General features: G+C 39.2%; 1 protein-coding gene across 15 annotated transcripts in view; it reads right to left on the bottom strand.

Moving 5' to 3' along the window:
• lrba (LPS responsive beige-like anchor protein) overlaps positions 1–27053 on the bottom strand; it is a 239889-nt gene that overhangs the window by 192580 nt on the left and 20256 nt on the right. For all 15 annotated transcript variants that reach the window (XM_037765352.1, XM_037765349.1, XM_037765351.1 and 12 more), the window contains exons 2-9: positions 13698–13929; positions 11382–11482; positions 9537–9632; positions 7397–7518; positions 5960–6086; positions 5116–5235; positions 2797–2943; positions 1263–1460 (exon numbers count right to left, since the gene is read on the bottom strand). In XM_037765352.1, coding sequence (XP_037621280.1) covers positions 1263–1460; positions 2797–2943; positions 5116–5235; positions 5960–6086; positions 7397–7518; positions 9537–9632; positions 11382–11482; positions 13698–13929 — 1143 coding nt within the window. The remainder of the gene's footprint in view (positions 1–1262; positions 1461–2796; positions 2944–5115; positions 5236–5959; positions 6087–7396; positions 7519–9536; positions 9633–11381; positions 11483–13697; positions 13930–27053) is intronic.

Raw genomic sequence — 27053 nt, 5'->3', positions numbered from 1 at the left:
AGAGGATGGACCTGGACTTCTACAGAAGTCTAATGTTTGCTTGACGTCTGGTCCAAAGAGAACATACAGGATATACTAAATAAAGTCCACAAAAATAGTGACCTTCATAAAGTCATTCAAGATAAACTGCAGGAGAGGGGATTTGTGCGCACAGTAGATCAGTGCCGAGTCAAAGTGAAAAAACTTCGACAGCGATATATCAAAGTCCACAAAGTCCCCGCATAGAAGTGGCAGCTCTCAAGACAAAAAAGATAAATTCACTAATTTTTACATGCAACATTTTTTTTATTTGGTCCACTTTAATTTGTTAACTGTGAAACCGAACCAGACTAAATGGAAAACAAACCAAAGGTATCAATTTCTCTCTGATTCAGACTAGCCAAACAGACTATGGCTTGTGAAAGCACCCTTTTTTAGTAGTCGGGTGCATCAGCTGGTGTCTGTGTTGTTGTACATTGCGACACCAACAGCGGCTTGGCAAAACATTTTCCTCTCTATAGGATTGGAATTTTTCAGCATAGCATAGCAAAGCAGAAAATATAGGTCACATATTCATTCATATTTCACACTGTGTGTGTGTGTGTGTGTGTGTGTGTGTGTGTGTCTTTGTGTGTGTGTTTGTGTGGTGGAGAAAGCATATGTTGTGTGTGGCAGCAAAAAGCCTCCCTCACAAAGGAAACAAAGCATTTTCTTTGACGAGAGGGCATGAGAGAAAACTCAATTAGTGCTTTTAGTGCTTGAGAAAAGAAAACTCAAAGTGAGTGAAGAAACAGTATTGTGTGTATGTGGTGTGGGGGCGTGTGTATTTGTAAGCAGCATATGGAAAAACTTCCACAAAGTTCACCAGCTACTTCTAACAGGAAAAACGCACAACCGCTTGTATGTAGTTCCAAATTAAAGCTCAGTTCCAGAGAAGGCTAATTCAAGAGTTAAAGCACCAGTGTGGCATTTTTTCAGCAGCTGCAGCAATCTGGCGAGCTCAACACATTTGCACCTCCGCCCTAATGAGGCTATTAAAATGAAAAGATGTCAACTGGGCCACTTTCATTATCGCAGGAGGAGGAAATAAAGAGTAAAGAGTGGTACATACGGAACAGTGGGAGGGAAGGAGCAGGCGTACAGGTGGTGAATGAATTTGCACTGGCACTAATGTCTGCATGGTAACTTCAGGTTACATTTAACTATCCTAAATATATCAACTCCAACTCCAAGGGCTATCAATGGCTATACAAGCAAAATGTTACATTAAAAGGCATAATTACCTGCAGCATGAGTGCGTGGGGTGAGTGGACGAAAATGGAGGTGTTGTCCTTGGGGGAGGACTCAAGGCAGAGCTGGGCATCTGTGGCGCGAGGGTTATAGGCGAAGGCGATACTAGCGGACAGCTTGCCATCGTACAGTAAGGTCTTATGATGCTCCGCAAACAGCAAGTCACTCTCCGCTTTGTACTTGAATGTGCCCTGAGGAGAAGGAAGTAGAAGGAGGAAGTGGAAGACATTTAGTGGACAAGAGCAAAGTACAGCCATTACACATTGAAGGGATAGACAAACTAATATCTTTTTTTCAAATTCTGCTACAAGTGTCTAAACTTTGTCAAGACTAACAAAAGTAAAGTGCCAAATACTGAACTTTGCTGCAAATATGTTGCAGCGAACAAAGTTATCTGTTCAAAAAAGCTTTCTTTGTTTATTGATTTATGTGCCCCTCTTGAGAGTGGTTTAATAAACAGTTCATTTGAACTACTTTATAAAATCATTGGACATCCCTGGACTGTGACAATGTTTCCATCACACCGATTATGGGCACTGGAGATACAGCAGAATATCTGGGCATGCATGGACAATCATTTGCTACTCTGGCAACCTTTTTTCGTTTTGTTTTGTATGTTTATTGCATGTTAGTGTATGTGTTGGGGTGAGGGCCTGTGTGTAGTTGTCTTTTTTTTGTGTATTTGTATATACTCGCTCTAAAAGTTCAAAAGAAAAAAATGGAACCGTCCGTTTAAAATATTATGCTTAAGTTTGAAGGTCTTTACACACTGGGGGCGTGACGAATAAACGACACGAAAATGCAAATTTCTAGGGCTTTTATTGTGAAAGAACGGAAGGAGTGGATCTGGTCTGCGCTACCTTTGTCAAGGTTGAAAGGAGTAATAAAGTTTGCTGCCTTGGTTCAGACTACAGAGCCTTTGTGCTGTTGTTTGAAAATATAGGCGTAACTCAACCAGTTCCGCACAACGTGATAGTTGATGCTTTTATTCACGGTGCGAAAGCTCCGAAAATCAACCTCATTACACACTTTTTTGGCGTGTAATATCGCATTTCAAAGTGTCAAAGTACTCATGACAAAATCAACAGTTAAAAAAAATATATATTGACATGAGAAAAAAAACACTGCCGTCGTGTAACGGCCTTAAGGCTGCAATGTATGACTTTCCAGATGTTGTTGCCCTTAAACAACTGCAAACATGGCAGAGCATCTATTGTCAAGTTTTTTTTTTGTCATCTCACTTTGTTGTCTCCTCTTGCAGAGAAGAATATCATGGACTGACCCAGGTAAATCAAATGCAAGTAATTTATAGTCAGGTGTAACATGACAGCTGATCAACATTTCTCATTAGACAACGGAAAGCTTATCCAACCATTTTAAATTATCCTCTCTACGTTTTAGAATGCTCCGCCGAACATTACAGATTTCAGCTTTGCATTATAATGCATCATTTGACTGTGTACGTTGTTATGTGTCTCTTTTAAATGTTTCTATGTCACAGACATCTCAAGTTTTATGGCTTCCAACCTGGTAACCCGGTCCCAGCTGATAGATAGCCAGGATCTGAGCAGCGCTGAGAGCCTCTCCAAACAGGTAAACGGCCCCCATCTGTCCGCAGAACACACGGTTGGCATCTGCTGTCTCAGACGATCCCAGGAAACACTTGTCAAACGTCTGCAGCAGGAAGGATGTTGGAGGTAGGAAGAAAACACAGAAATAAACAATTAAAGATGAAAGGAGGGAGGGTGGAGGGAAGGAAATAAGGAATTAAGACAGGAAGGAAGGATAAAAAAGAACAAAAATAGCCAGAAAGAACAGAGGGAAAAGGCATATTCATTGTTAACACTTGCTATAATTGGCAACACAGCCTCAGACTATAAGGATACTGTGGCTAACGTGATAATGTTCCATCTTCCTCTGGTCATGGTCAGAGAGGCAGAGGCAGAAGTGTTGAGAATGATGAGGCCACATCTCAATCAAGATGCTAATTTGCTTTTGGACATAGTGACACATCCAGAGGATTAAACTACACTGTGGAGGAGTTTTCATTCCTAACTAAATTTGATTTAAGAATCTCATAACTCAGCATGACAGAAAGCAATCCTGGTGATTGTGACAGAGTTCATATGGTGATGTGTGAGAGGAGCAGCATGTGTATATGTACTCATTTTCCACTGTGCTATCCCTGCTAAAAGATGAAAAGAACGGTTTCACCCCCGAGCCCTCTGAAAGCAAAGACCGAGATTAGATATATCTGTGAGCGAAGTTTGCTTTTCTGTTTTTGGTACGTGGTCCTGCAGCAATATCTGGTTCTGAAATTGATATTTTACAGAAAATCTATTACATGCAGCGACGTGCCCAACCCTGATGTAGCAGCAGGTGGAATTGTAAATATTTAATCTTGCTAGAGGTTTTATGCAGTAATATTTGTGGTTTGCAAGTACACACAAAACACACTCATTCGTAGAAATGGCCAACATAAAGGAGTAGTTCGGTGTTGGGAAATATGCTTATTCACTTTTTTGCCATGTGTTAGATGAGAAGAACGATACCACTGTTGTGTCTGTATGGTAAACATGAAGCTATGGTTAGCAGTCAGTTAGCTTAGCTTAGCATTAAGCCTGGAAACAGGTGGAACCAGCTAGCTCTGTTCAAAGGTAACAAAATCCGACTTCTAGCCCCTTTAACGCTCACTAATTAACATGTAAAATTGTGCTTGGTTAACCCCCTAACACCCTCAACAACACTCCAAGTTAAGCTAAATTTTAGCAAGGAAAAACTGGCATGGACATTTTTAAAGGGGTCCCTTGACCTCTGACCTCAAGATACAGTATGTGAATGAAAATGATTAAAAATGGTAACCTCTATGGATACCTTACAACTACTTGTACTTTACAACTACAAACTAGAGACCTAGGGCATTCAGAGGCTGTATGGCTTTCTTAGGTAGATTTACAATAAGTTTTTTTTTTAACAGTTTCCAGAACAGAAGTGCTCACCATCTAATCGCCGAAAAATGAAATTCTTGCAGAAAACTCAAAATGTCAAAAGTTTTTGATACCAAATAACAGCTTGGCTTTTTCTATGGTGTTCCTCGAGGTCTTGGTGTCTTAATGTGGTATTTTGGAGGGAGTATTGATCATTTTTATCAATTCTCGAGTAGTAAAAAATGGTTAAATTGAGCATCAAATCTGTGTAACAAATAGTATCAACCCAAAAATTAATGCAACAACTTATGAGACATAATAGAGAACGGGAATGGAAATCATATACTTCCATCATAAACTTCTAAACCCTTATACACTTTCAAAATGTATTTTAATTAATTACTTCAATCATGTTTATTTCTGATTGATGACTAAAACAACTTGACACAGTGCTGAGCTGCATCTCAAATCAATCTTTACTGTAGGTTCCCAGCTTTCAGATGATGTACACCACTTCTATGTGACATCTACTGTTGACCTGCTTTCTCCCCCTAAAGACCCCCTGTACTCCCCTAAAAAAGACTAAAACGGGCCTAAGTGAGTATCTTAGGGTTAATCAACACAATAATGAATGAGTAAAAGCAACACAAAGTTGTAATTTTAAGGGGGGTAAGTGCCATACTATTTCTTGCCTTGGTGCAGCGACTTCTGCTGTTTCCACTCATTATGCTACTAAGCTAACGGGCTGAATCCTAATATTTACCATACAGACATGGGAGTGGTATCAACTTTCTCATCAAACTCTCGGAAATAAAAGCAAATAAGCCTAATAGTCCAAAATGTCAAACTATTCCTTTAACCAATTATCCACTGGATGATGTGCAAACAGCAAAACAAAAATCAAACTGCTACTACTTACGTCACTGGTGTTGACAAACCAGGCGATGTCTCCAAAGGAAGCCAGTTCCCCGTTCACATAGCAGCTAATTTCACTGTTTTTCCAGCGGTTGTAGACGTGAACGAGAGTCACCATGTACCACTGCAACAACAAAAAAGAAGAAGCAGACTCTAACAATGGAAAACTGTTACTGTATATCTGGAGTATCAATCACACACAACAACATATCAACAAATCAGCATGTGGTGAGAATCATCTAGCATATTCAATTGGCCTGCTTCCATCATGTCCCCTCAAGCTACGATCCCACCTACTTAGATTCCTGGTTTCCTCCTCAGCCAGTGAAATAGGTTACTGATGTTACCACAGCAAAAATGGGTTGTTATGGTTTCTCCCGGACATGAAACAAGGCATTAAAAATAGAGTGAGAAATCAACTAAAATGAGTTCTGGGTCCTCGTGAGGTTTATTGAGGTAAGGTGGTGCCTTCATGCCCAGGGGAAGGAGGAGGATGTTTCAAATTGTCCACAGGCAACAGGATCTCTCTGACTGCATTGGTCTTCAGTGTGTGTTGTGCCCGGGAGGGACTGGGAGTATTGGATAATCCTTCTCTCCTGTCGCCCTCATTCCTCCTCCTTCTAGTTTTGCTTCTCCCCAGAGTCAGGTAAGATGTGACAGTTATTTCTTACAGCACGGTCTAGATTTACTGTGTGCGTGCATGTGATTGATTATGTGTGTGCAGACATCTGTGATCTATCTACGGAGACATTTCCAGGATTTGTCTTCTCATGTGCGTGAATATTTGGTTGGCCTGGGTCACCAAACCAGTGCCTGTACTCTGCTTCGTTTTTTGTTGTTGTTCGTACCTTCTGGGGTTTGAAGTCGTACTTTACACAGTGCTGGAATCCTTTCCCCTTGGATTTTAATGAGGTCACTATCAAACAGCCACCCACAAAGTGTGCAGAGTAACCCATGCCTTTACTGGTGCGGAAACTGAAAAGGAATTAAAGGGAAAAATACAAACACACAGCTTTAGTGAGGCTGACGACATTCAAGGGCAACATGGGTTATAGTGTCCAATATCATATAAACACTTTAATGGGTCTCTAAAGGATAAAGATAGCAAACATCATTTCTCAACTTCACAGACTCTTCCCATCATTCTACGCGTCCCGGCGAGATGGGCCCCTGCGTGTGATTTAGTGAATTAATCTCTTTTTAAAAAGGGCACGGGGCTGAAGAGGAGCTTTTATTACAGATTCTCTCAAGCAGCTCGTTGGCCATCCAGCTTGGTTATCACTTTCACAGAAGCCCAAACAGATCCCTGTTGTATAAATTAGATTTTTGACAGAAATTAATTATTGGTTCAAAAGAAGATCAGCCAACCCTCGGCTCCTCAGAGAGGACGCAAAGGATGAGGAAACAGGAAAGATGGAGGGAGAGGCACAGACGTTTTTCATCTGTGAGGCTGGAGGAGGCTGCACTTCTGCAGCATGTTTTGGGGATATATTCGGTTATACTGGAGACATGTATACATATGTTCACACTAGGGCTGTCAAAGTTAACGCGATAATAACGCGTTAACGCAAATTAGTTTTAACGCCACTAATTTCTAACGCAATCAATCTTTCGGAGGTTGTAGCGGGCTCAGTTTTAAAGCTAGAGTGAAGATACTGGCATCATATGAAACTAGAAAAACGATGAAGGTTAAATAATGCTCCAAACTTACGCTAAATTTTGGCAAAGAAAAACTGTCATGGCCATTTTCAAAGGAGTCCCTTGACCTCTTACCTCAAGATATGTGAATGAAAATGGGTTCTATGGGTACCCACGAGTCTCCCCTTTACAGACATGCCCACTTTATGATAATCACATTCAGTTTGGGGCAAGTCATAGTCAAGTCAGCACACTGACACACTGACAGCTGTTGTTGCCTGTTGGGCTGCAGTTTGCCATGTTATGATTTGAGTATATTTTTTTTATGCTAAATGCAGTACATGTGAGGGTTTCTGGACAATATTTGTCATTGTTTTGTGTTGTTTTTTGATTTTGCATAATAAATATATACATAAATTTGCATAAAGCAGCATATTTGTCGACTCCCATGTTACTTGATACAATACTTGACAAATCTCCCTTTAAGGTACATTTCATGCAATTCCCCTCTCTGTGTTATTTACACTACAAACGTCCGCTACTTCCTTGAGCCATTTCTGCATTCTATATACAGTATGTTCAAACAAAATTACACATTTAAATGTCAAACAAAGGTTTCCTGGTCAAAGAATGGTATTGTTACCTACCAGTACAGGTAAGGCTTGTCTTTGTCTACATTGATGTTGTTGAGAGGATCCATGCGGAGCCACGTGTGGAATGTGAACCCATTCTGGTACGGCCATTTTGCTATAGGAGGCAGGGCTATAGCCTGTTGGGAAATAAATAACAGAAGAAAACAGGACATTTCAATGAGTTGTGGGTCCTGGCCAGCTGTGGAATTAAAGGAACCACTGAGCATTGTAAAATGAACAAAAAGTATTTGGGAAAAGAACATGCCCCCCTGGAGAAAACTTTGAAAACTATTTCTCTAAATAAGGTTTTTGTGTGTGTTTGCATGTGTGTAGCAGGAAGATGAAGGCACATGTGCTCTTTTCAAATACGCTGGCTGACAAACACATACAAGCAGTAATAGAGTTCAGATCAACCAAATCAGAGTCCAATCCATATGGCAGACCTTTACATTTCTACATGTACTGTAAAAGCACTGTCACCATGGCAATGTAGGGTTGTATATAGAAGATAGCACCCACATACAGTATGTAAAGGGCCTGACATAGACTAAAGCAACATTCAGTGGTGCACACATTTACACAGCTTCCTGTACAATGCATATTTGATGCAATGAAAAGTTCATTAATATTAATGCTACAATAGTCAGTTTGTTCTTTACTCCTACAGATAAATCCTGAAGACATTAAATAGATTAGCAGTTTGTCTTAAAGAGGACATATTATGCTCATTTTCAGGTGTTTTGTGTTTCTACTAGAACATGTTTACCAGCATTAAAGTTCTAAACATTTGATTTTCTCATCCTGGGGCTGTGCTGCAGCACCTCTTTCTGAAATGCTCTGTTTCAGCTCACTTGGCCCCCTGTTGTGATTGGTTAACCAAACAAAACGCTTCAGACTCCGCTACAGCTCCGCTCTAACTAGCTTCGTTTGAGGGCGAGCCAAACTAGCCGCGAGGCAGGTATTATACAAATGTGTTACTTAGTGACCTCGTTACGGAAGAAAAGGCGGGACTTCCTCCAGGTGTTTCAGGCAGTTCAGGAGCAGAGTAACTCCCTTTGGCGTGGACTTCGGGCTTTGTAACTCTGCAGACGTTTTACATGCACATAAAAAACTATATAACACACTAAAGGAAAGAGAAATAGCACAAAGGCAGGTCCTCTTTGATTACTATTAATGTTTAGCATTAATGACTGCTCAAAGAGTAGTTGTGCTGTATTAAAGTCTGAGAGGATCCTCCTGAATAAACATACTGCCGTGCCACGTCAAACCCTGCGACAGGAAAAGGAAAAAACAACAGCACAGCTTTCTATATTTGTGATGAACGATGCAGGCAAGAGCAAAACAATGCATTTGTAAAGTACTAGTGCAGTGAACACTAACACTGGAGAGTGATTTAACATTGTAATTTAAACAAATTAACAATGTTTGATATTTAAATGCGTTTTCTTGAAGCAACTCTTTGTTAATGTCTGATTCTTTTATGTGTAATTTATTGTGTTACGTTCAATGAGTGTACCAAGGGTATTTTGCCATTTGCCCTTCTACAATCAAAACCTAATATAGGTTGTTTTGTACTTAAATGAACACATTATGCATCTACAGAAGGATAAGAAAAAGACACAGTCTGCGTGTGAAGTCTGATTTTCCATGTTACTAATGACAAAGAACACGTCAGAGGGTTTTGAATAAACTAATATGCAGGCATTTGAATAGTCCAAAGCTGAATATCCAACAGCCACAACATGATGCATTTGTAAATACAACATTTCAGCAAGAGTAAAATAGCCGTTGAGGCTTGAGAAGAGTCTGAGTTGTAATGGCACACTAGAAAATATCTAAAGCTAACAATTAGAGAAAAATTGCATGGGTCAGTGAATGGCTGGCTCACAGGAAATCAGCTTGGAAAGCACTTACTATAAAAGGATTCAGGAGAGATCATCATGTAATATATGAAATCCTCTCTTTCTCCCTCTCATTACTCTATAATAGAGTCTTTTTTATTATATATTTATATTTATCTAGCGGGAAATCTTGCTGCTCATGTAATGGAACAGTAAATTCACACCAGTCAGCTCATCATCTATATGCAAACACACTTAAAGGAGATGCCTTTTCATTCTGTGGTGCAGTGTTTAACATTACGTAGTATACTCACAGCTGCATTTTTCCCTGGAAAGCTGAAGAATGAGTCGGGGCCATTCCTGTGAGCCATGTACTTCAGAACTGACAGAAGCTTCACTGCATGACGAGGCTGAGGAACGAATACAAAAACACACAAGGATCAATTTCAGACAACAGATAGTGTTGATGTCCAAACAGACACACCCATGCACATAAAAGCATATGAATCCTAGTTACACACTTACGTACTTTCTCCATGGGCTACAGAACTTCATGCTGTTTTTGAGGAAGCTGAATTGCAATATATGTATAGTAAATTAATAATTTATCATGCAGCATGAACACAAATTAGAAGAAAGTTACTTGCTAGATTTCAAGAAAAATGGTTGAAAGATATATCGTTAAAACCAAAATTATGAACATATATTCAAATCAAGCACAATTAAGACACTGAATCTTATGTTCTAGCAAACTTATTAAGGAGTCAAAGGTCTTTAGTTGCAGAGTTGAGAACTGTAATCCTTCCTCTGACCCTTGAAGTTGGCAGATTTAAAAACATCCAGGAGGATGAAACAGGTTGTGTGAATTATGCGAATTAGGTGAAGTTGAATATTAATTAAATTTTTTCTTTTTTATTGTCCATACTATGATGAGTTAAGAATACCTGTTTTAAATGAAGTATCTGTTCAAAATCCAGAAATGTTTTGGTGCACTGATGATGACAGAATTTAATTTTAATGCTTATAAGTTTACTTCTTGGAAAAAATGACAGGATGGTTTATTTGTTTAGTATTATTAATAATTGATGCTGCTACTCTGGTTTCTGCATATTTCTTTTCTTTATTTTCTAAATAATGGTGTCTTGTAAGACCGTTTGGGCTGGGCATATTATTTTTGTATGACACAATAATAATAAAAATCAAATCACTTACTGTTTATGCAGGCAGCCACAAATGATTAAAAGCAAGTACAGCTTTTGGTTCTGCTTGTTCTAAATTTACCTCTTAAGACTCATCAGACTTTGACATCCAGAGAGATTTACTCAGCAGCACACTCAGAATACAGTATCTTCATTTACTTCACTGGTTTTGGGTACACGTATTGTGCACTGCAAAATACACTTATCACAATATGTCGCTCTAACACAGAGAATTCAGATATTGGAGCTGGATCAGTGTGAGTGATAAAAATCTGATTTTACGATGTTCAACAAGGTTGTGGTTTATAGTGTCGAGTACCAGAGTAGTTAAAGTTCTGCACTCATCCCATCCATCCAGCCTGTCTCCCCTGATAGTTCACAAAATAACAAAATTAGGAGAGGAGCGGTGGCGAGAGCTGTTTGAAAGTGGGAGAATGAGGTGAAATTTAGAAGCATAAAAGCAACTTGCCCTATTTCCTTGACAACTTGATTAGTGTCAGTGATCGATGGGTTACTTTCCTTCTCTTCATCTATCTCTCCCTCTGTGCCACTGGTCCTGCCTGGATGCAGTAACTTATCTTTTGTACACATATCGTACATCTTGAGTTCACTGTGGCTATTCTCTTAAGGCACACACACACACACAACAGCTCAGGCAGTCTATTTTAGAAAACTAATGTCCTTCAACAGCTACGTCTTTTAACATTATGCTAAATATTGTCTGAAAAATTAACACAAATTCAGAGCTTTTTTTGGTAACCTCATGAACACAATAATATAGTGCTGCTCTGGATCCAAGACCGCTGCAGAGTAGTAGTAGTTTGATTTCACATGATTTATCTAGTCTCTGTGACGAGGACATTGGCCTGTGGGATGGCAGCAGTTGAAGTGTTGCTAGCACATTCCTCATGCTGGTCCCAGACGACCAAGACAGATCACCGTGGCATGACTCTGACTCACCCACTGGCCTTTCTCCCCCTGCAGTTTGCTGAAGAAAAGCTTCAGCTCTTTTACTGTGATGCTGTAGCTGGCGAGCACGCCCAACATGTCCACCAGTAGGTCTGCAAGACACAAACACACACAGAAAGGGGTTAAACATGGCGTGTTAAAACAGAAAGATAGACAATAATTTACTCTAAAAGGTGAGACGAAGTGACTGTAGCTTGCTAAACTCACAATTATTACAATCTTTCTTGGCATTTTGATCATCTAAATATTACAGTAAAGCCACAGCTACGAGAAGCTAAGCAGCTAAGACATATTTAAAAGAAAAGTAAGGTGAGCAAGACCCAAGTTAAAAACAAAACATGAGACTTAAATAGAGAGGACACTCTGGGAGTCCCAGCTACTGTGCAGCCTCTTTCATTAGTTATTACTGACTAATGGTATGACGACACATCTATGACTAGCGGGTACACACACACACACACAACCCTTGGTTTAAACCTCGGAATATGATGATGAGTGGCAGTTTATGTCTGGCAGGTCTTTTACCATGTTAAGTCTTAGTACTGGTACTGTTCAGCTCTGTCCTACACAACTAGTATTTCAGTGCAGCCCATGTAAAGAGAGGATGAGACAGTCTTCAAATCTACTGTAAGAGCAACAAAAAATAAGGTAAAAGTTGAGGCGGCCTAGTGGCCTAGTTTAAGACATCTGAGGACCTTTGTTTCATGTCATTCCTCATATTTCTCTCCATTTCCTGTCAGCTTTAAAAATAAACAGTAATAAACTTAAAGGGATAGTTTGGGTGTTTTGAAGTGGGGTTGTAAGAGGTACTCCATAGTGCGTGTATTACCTACATTAGATGACAGTCAGCACGCCCCAAGTTTGGATAAGCAGACAGGAATTACCACACGGAAGCAAAGTAATGTACCGCTGTGGACGGGACCGGCAGCAAAACATATTTTAGCCACTTAAAAAACAGGCCGACCTAAAAAACAATGAGTATCAGTTTAAGTGTACACTATATTTAGAATATTTTCAACGCTTTACCTTGCCATCAGACAGCCCTTTCCGACAAGGAACTGAAGCCGTTGTATCCATCTTTGCTCTCGCCAAAGCCACCAGACTCCATTGAAAAAAACAACATAATTTTACATCACAGAACACGAACGTTTTTGGTCTACCGCTCGGTTAGTTTGTTTGTGCTATTGTGTGACTTTGGTGAATCTGAACTGACCAAAGTCACACCATAACACAAATAAAGTAACCGATGGATGCAGCGGTAGACCACCAACTCCCGTGTTCTGCAAGATAAAATTACTTTTTTTTTTTTCCAATGGAGTCTTGTTGCTTTTGCAAGAGTACAGATAACAGCTTCAGTTCCCCGTCGGAAACTATGTAGCTGTCTCACGGCAAGGTTCACCGCGAAAATATTCTAAATACAATATAGCGTACACTTAAACTGATATTGATTTTTTAGGTGGGTCTTTCTTTTAGGTGGCTAAAATCTGTTTTGCTGCCAGCCCCGTCCACAGCAGTACAGTTCCGTGCAGTAACTTCCTGTCTGTTTCTCCAAACTGGAGGCGTGCCGACCATCTTCTACTGTAGGTAATACACTGACTATGGATAAGTACCTCATACAACCCCACTTCATAACAACCGTATCATCTCTTTAAAGCTTAATATAAGATGCATTTTAAGTTGTAAATGTCAATCAATAAATAAGGTGCATTAGCTCTATGAGACAATTCTTAGAGAAGATAGGACACAGCATTTGTACTGTGGTGAATATTACTACAGTATAACCATTACTTTCAGCTGCCCAGTTACTGTTGGGCTATATCACCCCTGCTTGGCTGCACAAACCCTCTAGGCCAGCACTGTTCTAGCTGGCAAAAGTTCACTGAGCCGAACACTGTAGGATTAATTCGGACTAATTTGCAGATGGGCAACAGACTAGACTGAGACTCTGGGGAGACCGTACAGGATGATTGCGTCCACTTTCACTGCAATACATCACAGCGTATGCAACAATAGAGGATGAAGCCATAAGGTTATTGTATACAAAAAGAGTGGATACGAAAGTTAAGAAGTGTTTCTTTGTTTGTAATACTCCATTGATTCCTGAAGATGGAGTTCATCTTTTTGCTCGCTCACCAACAAAAAAAACTCTTGTAGTGTCTTGTCTCGGTCAAGCACAGTTCAGCAGAAACCAAAAGACAATAAATGGCTTCAGATGAGTTGATTATATTGCGGTAACATAATAGAAAACAGATGGAAAGAAAACAAAGAGAACACTTTTCCCCACACTAGGTGCCGTTTCTTAAGTACCTGCGATCATGCTGTCGGTGGTGGATATGCGCTGCAGCACCAGCTGGATGAGCCCCACATCAGTGCACGCCTGCAGGTTGCGGACACTCTTCTTGAGGATTGCGGTGAAGATGCTCCAGACCTCGGCCTGACAGGTGGGCTCACATTTGTCCAACAGCTCCACCATGCACACGATGCTCTCGGGTTCTTGGATGATGAAGTTCATCTCAAGGTCAAACTGGCCGCCGACCAGCTGGAGGAGGGATATGAAGAGAGAGGTGAGGAAGGGAGAGAAGGGATGAGAGAGAAAGTGTTTCAGTCAGTCATTAGTCGTGTTTCCATTCAATTGTCAAGCGAATTTTAAGCGAACTTTTGAAATGTCGCAAAAAAAAGAAATGCGAATTAAGCGCGTTTCCATCAGCTGGTTTGGAGCGAATAAACTCTGTCACAACGTAGTTTGGTCAGAAGTTGGCGCTACAGGCTACGCATGGCTATAATACGTCAGTAAACAGATCTTAGAAGAAGTAGAGGTTGCGAACCAGAAACAAACCAAGTCAGCGCTGTCATCTAATCATCTACGAGAGAAAAATGGAGAGAGGTCTTCTTTTAATCGTTATCTCATGTCAGCTAGTATTGGCCATGTTTCATGCTGTCCGGAGACTAAGACAAGCGTGCGTTATGGGAATAATCAAGAAGATGCTGACAGCGTAAACAGCCGATCAGTCATGCAAGTTAAATGTTCGCTACGTCAGAATTTACTTGGTAAAGGTGTTTCCATAATCCATTTAGCGCATCAACTCTTTTTCGACAAAGGCAAAAAACACCTCAAGTGAGTGCAAAAAACGTTTTCCGCAATTGAGGTAGTTTTATCGAATGTTGCCGTTTCCATACAGCTTTTCTAATGCGATGAAATGTGAATGAATAGTGAGTAAATAAAACGAAGCAATAAAAAAAACCTCAGAAACTGCAATGAATTTCTCTTTTATCACCAGAAAAAAACATAACAAAGAGTTTCAAAAAAGGCATATATATTTGTGTTCACATTACTATGTGTGCACACACTCCTAAACAAATGATTAATCATGCATCAGAGCTGCTAGCTAGCCAAGTGGATTAAAGGTCAGAGGAGAAACACAGGTCTCTGTCAGTCTATTTGTATGTCTGTTTGTCTGACAGCAGATTCAACTGTTTACAGCTAGCCTCCCTGATAAACCCAGAGCGGAAAAATATCAAACAAGAAGCCACATCAGTGAAACTAACTGAGACATGCAGACAGACACAAACAGTGAGAAGTGTATTTAGAGGTCTTTTGTTCCTGTAGGCCGTGGAAAACTAACAGCAACTGACACAGCCTGGCAGACACAGATTAAATTAATTTCTACTTATGACATACAAGAAAATACACAGTGATAGAGTACTCCTCACATCTATATTAAAACAGCAGTATGTATACATCTTTTACACTCGGGAATGTCTTTTATTGTGTGTTGGGAGAACAGAAAAAAACATATTTCAATAGCACTAGCCTGCATCTTAAATCAAAAAACACAAAATTGTATTCATGGAAGCAAGAGAGGAAGTAAATGCGTCCCAGTATGTTAGTCAGCCGTTAACAGCGATCTCCAGCTAAAGCTCGTTCAGGAGCTGCTGAGACCGACTGCTTGTGGACTAATGTTCTTTGTGTGTGGAAATAAATTGTATGAGCCATAAATGTCATAATTTGTCACTTCTTAATAGTTGTGATGACATTTTTATTATTGAACCCTGCCTAATAGAAAAAGATAAGGAAAATAACAGTGTTGATGTCAAATTAATATTGTGAGTAAGGCTGTCATGTTTAGAATCAAGGAGGTGTGACTGGACAAAAAAAATGAACGTGCGATAGTCGTGCTCGGCCATTAGACAGGCTGGATGTGGAAACAATATGATTTGGTGCGGGGAATGGAAACTGTCCCATTAAAATGAGTGAGGTCGGATAAACTGTGTGTGTGTGTGTTGAGAACAAGATAGGGGAGGAGGGGAAACGGGGAAACGGGGGTAACGCTGCTGCCAAAACATCCTTAAAGACGGGGGGGATAAAATGATAACACTGACACAGTCTCACCTATTGTCCGTTTAACCTCCTCTCACACATATCTATTCATTTTTTCATGTCAAGTATTAACATTAGAACAATGATGCTATCCATCACCTTATACTAGGCCTATTTCCTTTATCCTTCACCTTCATACGTGTTTTTTAAGATGTAATGTAAAATATTTTATTCTAACATATAAAGCTGCAACGATTAATCAATTAGTTGTCAACTATTAAACTAATCACCAGCTACGTCGATAATCGATTAATCGGTTTGAGTAATTTTTTTTAAGTAAAAATTCTCTGATTCCAGCTTCTTAAATGTAAATATTTTCTGGTTTCTTTACTCGTCTATGACAGTAAACTGAATAATATAATAATATATATAATAATATAATATAGTTGTGGAAAAAATATAGTTTGAGAACGTCATCTTGGGCTTTTGGAAACACTGATCGACATTTTCCACCATTTTCTGACATTTTATAGACCAAACAACTAATCAGTTTATCGAGAAAATAATCGTCAGATTAATCGCCAATGAAAATAATTGTTAGTTGCAGCCCTACTACAAATATAAACAATTTAAAGTGTCAAAATGTAAGTCATATTTAGCCGTTGTCTTTATTCTGTCCATTGCTTTTTTAATCAATTCATTGTTTAGTTTATAAATGCAACAAAAATTCAGAATAATGCCCATCACAAGTCCCCAGGGCCTTATGTGATTTTGCTTTCTGTGATCGCTCAATTGATCTTGAACCCAACGATATTTCTTTAACAAAGAAATCTACACATCTATATTTTTATATAGATATAAAAACAGCAAACAGATTGAGGAAGTTGAAAACCGAGAATGTTGAACATTGTTCTTTGATAAATTATTTATAATAAATAATGAATTAATCAATTAATTTTCTTTCGATTGACCAATCATTTCATCACTAACTATGCAACAACAAATCATCTCCTATAAATGCATTTTGAGGGCACCCCAGCAGCTAACCAGGTAGAGCGCGCATTAAGGCTGAGTCCTTACCGCAGCAGCACGGGTTCAATTCCGGCCCAGGGCCCTGTGCGGCATGTCATGCCCTAATTATCCTGTCTTTCCTGTCTCTCTCTCTCTTGCTATCAAATAAATCAGAAAATGCCAAATAATCTTTAAAAAATGCATTTTGAGGCTCTGAGTCACCATAAAAACCAAACCTTTACTTTGATTTGAGATGAATTAAAAGTTTGGTTCACCCAAATTACAAAAAAAAAAACATTTTCTCCCTTACCCCCTACTGGTATCTTTCCATGCAGAGTTTTGTCCAGGTTTTGACACATCCATATCTGTGATTGCTTGTGCCACCCCAGAACAACAATGGAGGTGAGCAGAATTTTTAAATGCAGTATTGTGGGTGCTCACAGCATTCAAAATGACATGCAAACTAGAATTACCACCTCGTGGCTGTAGGTGTCCGCCAATACAGACTAGTTACAGTTTACATCCATGTCTATCCAAAATGCCATCACTACATCATTTTAGACATTTGCATCACATTGTCATAATTACCCAATTAATTCTTGAGTTATGGCGTGTTTTGTGAGGTCATGGTGACCTTGACCACCAAAATCTAATCAGTTCATCCTGGAGTCTAAGTGGGCGTTTGTGCCAAATTTGTAGAAATTCCCTCATGGGGTTCCTGAGATATCGCATTCTCGAGAATGGGACGAATGTGAGGTCACAGTGACCTCTGACCACCAAAATTGAATCCACTCATCCTTAAATCCAGGTGGATGTGTGTGTCAGATTAAAAGAAATTCCCTCGAGGCGTTCCTGAGATATCGTGTTCACTAAGTGAGAAAATGTTTTTCTTTTTCATAATTTGGATGACTCTTTAATAAGTCAGAGTTTTGCAAATAGCTAAAAAGATACATCTACTGTGACCAATTCATACAGTACAAACGTAGTAAACAGTATAAGTAACAGATGGATAGATGGGCAAACAAATACCAAGCCGTCTTTTAGGGTAAATGACAAAATAATTTCAGTCAAAATATCCACCGGCCACCTGTTAGGGCAACAAGCCAACGTTAAAGCAATAACACATGCACCAATTAATGCCCCACTAGCAACCTGTGACTTCTTCCCTTTTTTGTCACTTAGCAAGTCAATGATAAATCACTCAGCTCTCTACAGAGTACCATTTATTAACTTGGGAGATAGATTGCAGCCAGGTCTGCCATTAATGGATGCTGGGTGCCATTTTGCCACAGTAACAGTTGATTTATGAGCCTGACAGTGTGCGCGAGTCATCCATCCATCAGAGTCAGCTGACCAAAGAGACGGAGAACAAATATGAGGATGGAGAGGAGACAGAGTGCCACACTATGGTGACATACAGCTGGCACACACATACGGATAGGGCCGAGGTTGGACCTGATCTGTCATTTCCTACAATCAGAAAAGGTTTAAGACAAATTGAACAATTACCTTGTCACATGATGTCATGGTGTGTGGTACTTTTTATAGGGAGTCAACCCGAACCCTTTTGACTGCCAAAACAAGCAAAAATCTCCAGGATATGAGATGGGCAGATGGGCAATTACTTTTTCTAAATCAGGGGTTCTCAAACTACCATTTTTACTCCTAGATACCATAGGAACTATTCGTATTCTAAAACGTTTCCACCTTAATACTTCAGACCTGCTTGATAGTGATAAACAGAAACGTGTTTAGATAAGATGAGATAATCCTTTATTAGTCCCACAGCGGGGAAATTTGCAATGTTATTGAATGTTAATATCACGTATATGCCTTTCAACAGAGGGTTTTATTCTAAATTGCATTTGGATTCAACTTAACAGCATTAACAGTAGCAAGACTGGCAAAGTTTTAATAAATACAGATATATAAAGTCTAAATGTGACTTTAAGGGCTTCAACTTTAAAATAATTAACTTACTACTGTGTATCACAATCATATCAGAGTTTCTATTGGTCAAAAAGCTAACGTGTGTGGGAGCGATGGACACAATATGTCTGTTTTATTGGTGCAAATGGTTCCCATCTGTAGATACGCACTATTTAATGATACAGCACAATTTTATAATTTATAGCAAATTATGTCGCGGACCTCCTGACAGAGTACCACAGATCCCACTTTGAGAATCACTGATCTAAAACAAAGAGATTGGTAATGAAATTAATTAGTAGTTAAAACCCAAACATTAATGACTCGAAATTCTTCAGTGAAAAATCATCTTTCAAATCCAAGACTTCAATCTCTGATTTCATCTGATAGAGTTTCTTCAGTTGTGTATTTTATCATAGAAATGAGTAATGTGGACATAAAAACATAATTGACATATTCAAATGTACTTTATCTCAGGCAGCACTCTGCTCCAAACCTGGAAGCTATGTACGGCTTACCAACAGTGCCAGCTGAATCAGAGTACAAGCGTACTGGTATGAAACCTCGCAGCAGCTGGTTATCTCCATGTTGTTACTGGGTACAAAATATAGCAATAAACAATCAGCATACTTTAGATTATAAACAGACTGAATTATGGTGCCATTAATCAACTGGGATACTTTGAACCTTGATGTAAATTTTAAAACAAAATGCAATTTCGTATAGCTGAGTGAGAACATTTAATGTGTCTATTGGTGCATGGCAAAGAGGTTTACAATCATTCAATTTCTTAAATTGTTCAATTCAATCATTTACATTGCTCTATTTCAGGAGCAGGTGTGAAAGGTTGCCAGCTCCAGCCTCGGCTACAGCCAAGGAGAGCTCTGCGGCTAAAAGCTGCCATAAAGCCAGCGCCTTTATGGCAGCTAGACACCAGATCCCTGGCTGGGTAACCCAGCCTGGCTGTTCTCCCCTGAGGCCTGCCTGAATTAATCATGGCTGAGCAGCCCAGCAGCCACTGGGCCGTAACACAAAGCACAAACAGGCTTCTATGGTCTCCATGGAGAACAACACTAGAGGATGGCAGGGCTAAATGGTACGCCAGAGCCAGAATTCATATCTATTGCCTCAGCTAAACCTGAGTTTCAGGAGACCAATGATGGCGTCAGGATTCTTGGAAAGCGGAAATATGAAATCCAATGTCACCAATGACAATGCATGACATGAGGTTAATATTTCTACCAAATGTAAACAACCTAACAATGGGCTGCATTTCCATCTACCTTTTTTATGCACATTTCAATTTGTACGGAAACTTGAATGTAAGAAATAAAAAAAGAAAAAGACAAAATATCACAAAATGCTTTTAGCTTGGCTGAGGAGGAAAAGTTGGCATATTGAAAAAGAGAAGAAACAGCAAAGCCTGTCTCGGAAAGTGATTTTCTGGAAAGACCTTGATGTCAAGTAGAAGTTCCTCCATTCAACTAGAACTCCCAAAGAAATTAAGACTAAAAAAGAGAAGGTACTGAGGGTGTATGTAACCGCCACGTCCCTGTTTTGAGTCTCTGCTCAGGTAGACTTTACTCCTCTATATCTTTACATAGCAACCAGTTGTTTGATGCTATATTAATGCTAAATATCATACAGAGCACCTTTAAGATTCCAAATGTATTAGGAGGAACATTATTAAAAGGCATATATTTAAAGCACGAGTCTAGTGTCAATCACAAGACCACACGTTTTGGCAGCGAGCAAGAAAATTGAGACCGAGAATAGAACAAGTACTAAAAGAGCAGAGCTATTTGAGGTCTGAGCTACACAAAACAGACTTCCAAATCATTACAGACTGCCATGTGATGCTGAAGATGAGAGAAAGCAACAAATGATGGTCACTTTGTATCAAAGGGGAGGAAATTACCCAGCTAAAAGTAAGAGGCAAAAACACTGCTGCTGCCAAGCCACGGCTGCAGGGCGATGAGACCCTCCATCCATTGTGTTGTGTGTGTGTGTGTTTCTGTGTGTGTGTGTGTGTGTGTGTGTGTGTGTGTGCGTGTGCGTGTGCGTGTGTGTGAGTTGATGTTCGTCCTTCAGTTCCCTCCCTAATGAAACTGCAATTAATTCTATGGGTGAAATCATTTGAATATGAAGTCATTTGCCTGCAGGAGACGACAGCACAGACGGACAATAGAAGAACGCACGGGACAAATTTGTGCTCACGTCTAGCATGTCTCTAGTTTGTCACATGGCTTATGTCAGGCTTTTGAATTGATGTCATCCGTCAGTTTGGGAGTGTTAGACATGAGGACACGTCTAGGGGAAGATCTGAATAGTCTGATGTTTGATTGACTTCATTAAAAAGTGCAGGCAATGAGTATTTTTGTGATACCTCAGTGTTGAAAACAAATATGTAAATGTCATTTTAAGGCTATGTTAAATTAGCCCTTTACAAGAGGACTGTGAAGGCCAGCTTATGCGCTACTACAACCCAGTTTGACCATGGTTTTTAAGGTAACAAAACACTCAACAAATGGGCTGTCAGAGTGACCATGCTTTCACCACCACTGGCCTACTTTTTCAACAGCTCTTCTAACTGGATCTCTTTTAACGAGCCGTCTTGTCAAACCAAAGCCAGTTCCAGCTCATTCTTTCACGAGAGCCCCCCCTCCTCACCGCCACGCAAACCCAAACATCCATCACACTGACCCGAAACATGAATCGTGATATGACAACATTTTATAATCCCGCGCTCTTCACTGCTCATGAACGCTCCCATTTCCAACATACTGATGCTGAAATGGCTCCAGCAGATAATCTGTCCGACTCAAATCCCTCCAGTGCAAGCGCTGATATGAGGGAATGAGCTTCTGATGGCGTAGATGAGAGGAAATAGTGAGGCGAAATGCATGCATTATACCATGGTCTGATTATAATACATACATAATGTCCTTTACATGAAGTGGTACCTACATTTAGGATATATGTACGCAAGAGGACACAGATTAGGGCAAATCTTTCTAAACGTAATGGCGATGAAGAACATCAGCATCTCTTAAGCTCGGGTGTTAAAGTCTGCAGAGTGCTTATTGTTCAATTTAATGAATCTGCAATTTCCTTTGAACATTTCAGTTGATCAATAATGCACAACCATTTTAAAACTAGGGCTGTCAATCGATTCAAATATTTAATCGCGATTAATCGCATGATTGTCCAGAGTATATCGTGATTAATCACACATTTTTTATCTGTTCAAAATGTACCTTAAAGGGAGATTAGTCAAGTATTTAATACTCTTATCAACATGGGAGTGGACAAATATGCTTGCTTTATGCAAATGTATGTATATATTTATTATTAGAAATCAATTAACAACACAAAGCAATGACAAATATTGTCCAGAAACCCTCAGAGGTACTGCATTTAGCATAAAAAAAATGCTCAAATCATAACATGGCAAAATCAAGCCCAACAGACAACAACAGCATACTGCATGTGATTATCATAAAGTGGGCATGTCTGTAAAGGGGAGACTCGTGGGTACCCATAGAACCCATTTTCATTCACATATCTTGAGGTCGGAGGTCAAGGGACCGTTTTGAAAATGGACATGTCAGTTTTTCCTCGCCAAAATATAGCGTAAGTTTGAAGCGTTATTTAGCCTCCTTCCCGACAAGCTAGTATGACATGGTTGGTACCAATGGATTACTTAGATGTTCTGTTTTCATATGATACCAGACCTTCAATAGCTTTAAACAACTACAACCTAAAAATCGCAAGTTGCGTTAATGCATTAAAGAAATTTGTGGAGTTATAACTAATTTCCATTATTATTGCGTTAACTTTGACAGCCCTATTTGAGACTCCATCCATTCATATCTACCACATGTTTTTTATTCGCAAAAAACATTTAACAGAAATACACTGACTGAAAGATATCATGATAGACTGTTATCACACAAGAAGGAATTTATTGTCATGATAACATCTTTCTGCCATATTTCCCAGCCCCGCTCTCTGCACAGTCTGCAGCTGTCACAACTCACACAGACTCCCTCAATGCTGCCTGTCATACACAAGAATTATGGATCGCTACCAGTTTGTCTGTTTTGTAATATGGCTCGTTACTCGAGCTTCTGTTGTTGAAAATATTCACAGAACATCAAACCAACAATCCCGCCTGGTGAATGAGCCAGCCACTCCACATCTGTCAAAGCAGGAGTAGAAGGTAAAGTGGTGACAATTATGCGTGCGGTGACCATGGAATACACTGGTTCACTAATCACAGCTGACTCACACTCACTTCATATACAACAAGTTGTTATTCCAAAAACACTTCATGAATATTTTACACAAGTGGCACCAAAGAATCGTTTTGTGTTTCAGATTTATAAAAGTCTGATCAAATTGCTCAATTTTATTGGATTTTTTACACATTACTGTTAGATGAATTCATTTCAAATTAGAAGATTGATCATCTGACACTGTTGAGCTGCCTTCCTTACACTACGAGACCAACACAGAGACAGAGAGGAGAGGCACAGTAGGTGGAGAGAGGTATTTTAATAGCTGGATTTCTAAGAATATCTTCAGAGGAGCAACCTGCCAAGCTTTTGTTTTAAACAATGGCTGACAGTCATTTTCACACTACATTAAACGTGATAATGCCCAGGCAGTAGTCTGATCAACACATCATTACCTTTGTTGTTCTGCTCATTTGCCGGAGGACAGAGGTTTGGTACAACATGCAGAAAACTGCAGATAACACATGGATACAATTGGCCTGCATACGCCTATACTGTCTTAGATTACATTAAATTTAATTATTTTATGCAATCATAAATCATTTATCCTTTATTATGCCTTCTGCACAGTGCGATGGGAGAGACAAAGACCAAAAACAAGCAAAAGGAAAGCAACTACCATAATTAACACCCACAGTACATTTCATCCAAATGGAAGAGAGCGGATTTAGATGAAACTATCCATCCTTCTATAGCCATGCTGTACCATGTTTCTATTTCACTTGTTGACAGTGTAATATATGATGAAATTACAAGTATGTCAGCATTCCTGTTAGGGCTACAACTAATGATTAATTTCATGATCGATTAATCTGCCGATTATTTTCTAGATTAATCGTTTGGTCTATATAATACCAGAAAATAGTGAAAAATATCCATTCCAGTTTCTCAAAGTCCAAGGTATGTCTTTCAAGCAGGGCTGTCAAAATTAACACGTTAACACATATTTGTTTTTACACCAGTTTTAAAGCTAGAGTGAATATACTGGTATCATATGAAACTAAAAAACTTAAGGAATCCATTGGTACCAACCATGTCATACTAGCTTGTCGTGAAGGAGGCTAAATAACACGCTAAATAGCGTTATTATTGATTTCCAATAATAAATATATACATATACAGTATTTGCATAAAGCAAGCATATTTGCCCACTCCCATGTTGATAAGAGTATTAAATAGTTGACAATCGATAAAAAAAGTCACTAATTGGATTAAATATTTGAATCGATTGATAGCCCTACTTTAAATGTCTTGTTTTGTCAGCTTTGTTACCTAAATATATTCAGTTTAATATGATATAAAACAGAGAAAAGCAGGAAATCTCCATATTTGAGAGGCTGAAAACAGCATTTTCTGCCTATTTTGCATGAAAAATGTATTTAACGATTAATCTATTATCACAATAGTTGTCGATTACTTTTCTGTCAATCAATTAGTCGACTAATCGTTGCAGCTATAATTCCTGTATAAGCTCCCTATTTATTATGCTGCCATCCTCCAAAATATAACTTCTAACTCATAAACTGTACTAAATTCTCTTCCACAGTCCAGTGCACTGCCCTAAGCAGGAGGAGGGGGAGGAAAGTAATCTATAGCAACAGTTTGTCATGTAATGGTTCAGCAAACACACAAACAAACACAAGTACGTGCATTTGGTTGACTTCTTGAACCAAAGCAAGAAGCTGCATTTTGACCATTTTCAACTTAGCAAAGCATTACATAAGGAGGTGTATAACAAACCTCTTTAACCCCGTCTATCTATCTGGCAATCTGGCTTTAACTGTAGAGCGGCTGCTATTGTCAACATAAGGAAAAGGCTTGTCAGGAAATGGTCCTCATTAGACATCAGAGTCCAGGCTTTAGGGCAATCTTTTAGTTTTCCAGAGCAACTTTGACGAACTGAAGTCGTCTGCTTCTGGAATGAGATGTTCAAAATGAAAACAACACTCGAATATGATCTATTGACTGCATTGCTTTCTACTCCAGAAAATCTTTATGTGCTCTCTGTCTGGAATATGATGTCCAGTATTAACAAAAATCATGCTGTAGAATATATTGTCACTATTAATGTGAGGCGACTGCCAGATAGCAGACATGGAAAGAAGGGATTACATCAAACAAAGAATTTCATTGTTTGACACAGCAACGCCTACGATTTTAGTTTGCATAGTGGCAGTAAATAGGAAGGTTGGCACTGGTGTTACATGTTAAAAATAGCAGCTGGATCAGGGAAGAGATAAACATCCAGGCTGCCTTGATGCGTGGAGAAGTGTAATGAGAATTTAGACATGTAGGACGGACCCACCCTTGAGCAGTCATTTCTACATAAAAGTTAGCCTGTGAAGTTTTCAATGTAAACTAACAAAGTTTTGTTCACATTCAACAATTTGTACCAAATCCATTAAAAGACACTTTCAATGCAAGTGATGAGGGACAAAATCTACAGTCCTCGTTTTATGTAAAGATGTATTCTCAAGTTTTTCTGAAGCTAATGTGATGCTTCTTCAGCAGTCTTTAGTATACAATTCCCTCCTTGTTTCCCCAGACAGAGTTTCCCTGTTGAGCTGTAGTGGAAGGATAATAATAGAAAGAGAGAATTTGGGGCTAAAAAGACAGAAACTTTCATGTATAAACCAAAGCCAATGTTAATAAACCATAAACTCAAAATACCCAATCTGATTTGCTAAAAAAAATGATATTTCTTTATAACTGAAGCGCCAACATTATGAAAAATTACACTTTTATATAACACATTAACCTTCGGATAATTGGAGCAGAGATGCTATTTCACACAGCAAATGCCATACGAGTGCAACTATTGTTTAGGTCCTTATCTACTTACGGAATTTATCAAGAGACGAGATGTGACAGGATCTGGGCAGCTTAGCATCTCAGCCAAACAATTTCTTGGAGGAAACCGGGAAAGGGGGAACCAGGAAACTGTCTGCAGCCGCATACCTTATCATAGTTGTTCCACTCCAACCGGATGATTTGTACGTAACTTTGACACGCTAGCTTCCTCAATGTCTCCATAAATTCTGTTGAACAAAGTTCTCAAAAGCTATTGAATACAGCGCTGGGTGCAAATGCTAGTATAATGCCAGTGAAACATTTAGAGCACACAAGTGGGATTTGGTACTTCCATCCTGATGTGGAGGCAATCACTTTGACAAAACACGTATGGGTTATCTAGTCAACGTGTCCTCACAACGGTTCGCATGATTTCTTACTAAAAGTTACTCCTCATTTTCCGTGCGTTTTCCTACAAATATCCAGCAACATGTGATGCACGTGTCAATTTACACACCAGTCTTTTCAAAACAAAACTACTTAGTTAGGTGTAATAGTGTAATTTAACGGAAGTTACATGACTAATAAATCAACGCTGACTTCTGGTTACACATGAGGTACAAACACCGGTCTCCTGGGCAAAAGTCTGTTTATAGTACTTGGTCTTTCAACAATGGTAAAGGAAATGTGTAGACAAGCAAAACATGCAAAAACTTGGGAGTTTGAAACACAAAACAATGGTTTTGGATGTTTCATATAAGGAGACAGTTGCCTCTGGTACTCCAAAACTGAGTGTTGTTGAACCTTGATGACTTGGGCATAATTCAATGAAACATCCGTGATGTAAGCTGCCAGATTGATAACCCCGGTGATGTTCCAGCATGAACACACTCGACCTTTTAACATTTACTTTGAGAGGCTTGTGACCAGGTGCTGCCTGTCTGGTGGTCCTGAAGATGTATGATGGCCCGACTGTTTATGGGTTACTGCATCATTCTTTTGACATCTCAAAAGGACTCGTGGATGTAGCCTATGTTTGACGTGCATTATGGCAGGACAACTTACCAATAACAAAGTAAAAATCCCAAACATTTGCTGGGTCCATCATCTAAAATGTGAGGATTGTCTGCTTGTCAGTTCAATATTATTATAAAGTGAATGATTCTTATTTTCCACCAAAATAAGCAACATTAACCTAGTATTATGCAAGTGTCTTATCAAATATTGTCAGATCAAATATCCTGAAATGTGGCTGCTCATTCTACGAAAATGTTTCAGTGCAACATAAAATATACAGTTAGGCTAAATGCAATTGGT

Source organism: Sebastes umbrosus, chromosome 3 (genome assembly GCF_015220745.1).
Source record: "Sebastes umbrosus isolate fSebUmb1 chromosome 3, fSebUmb1.pri, whole genome shotgun sequence".
Classification (NCBI taxonomy): Eukaryota; Metazoa; Chordata; class Actinopteri; order Perciformes; family Sebastidae; genus Sebastes; species Sebastes umbrosus.
Note: the sequence above shows the minus strand (reverse complement) of the source record. Positions and strands in the feature narration are given on the sequence as shown.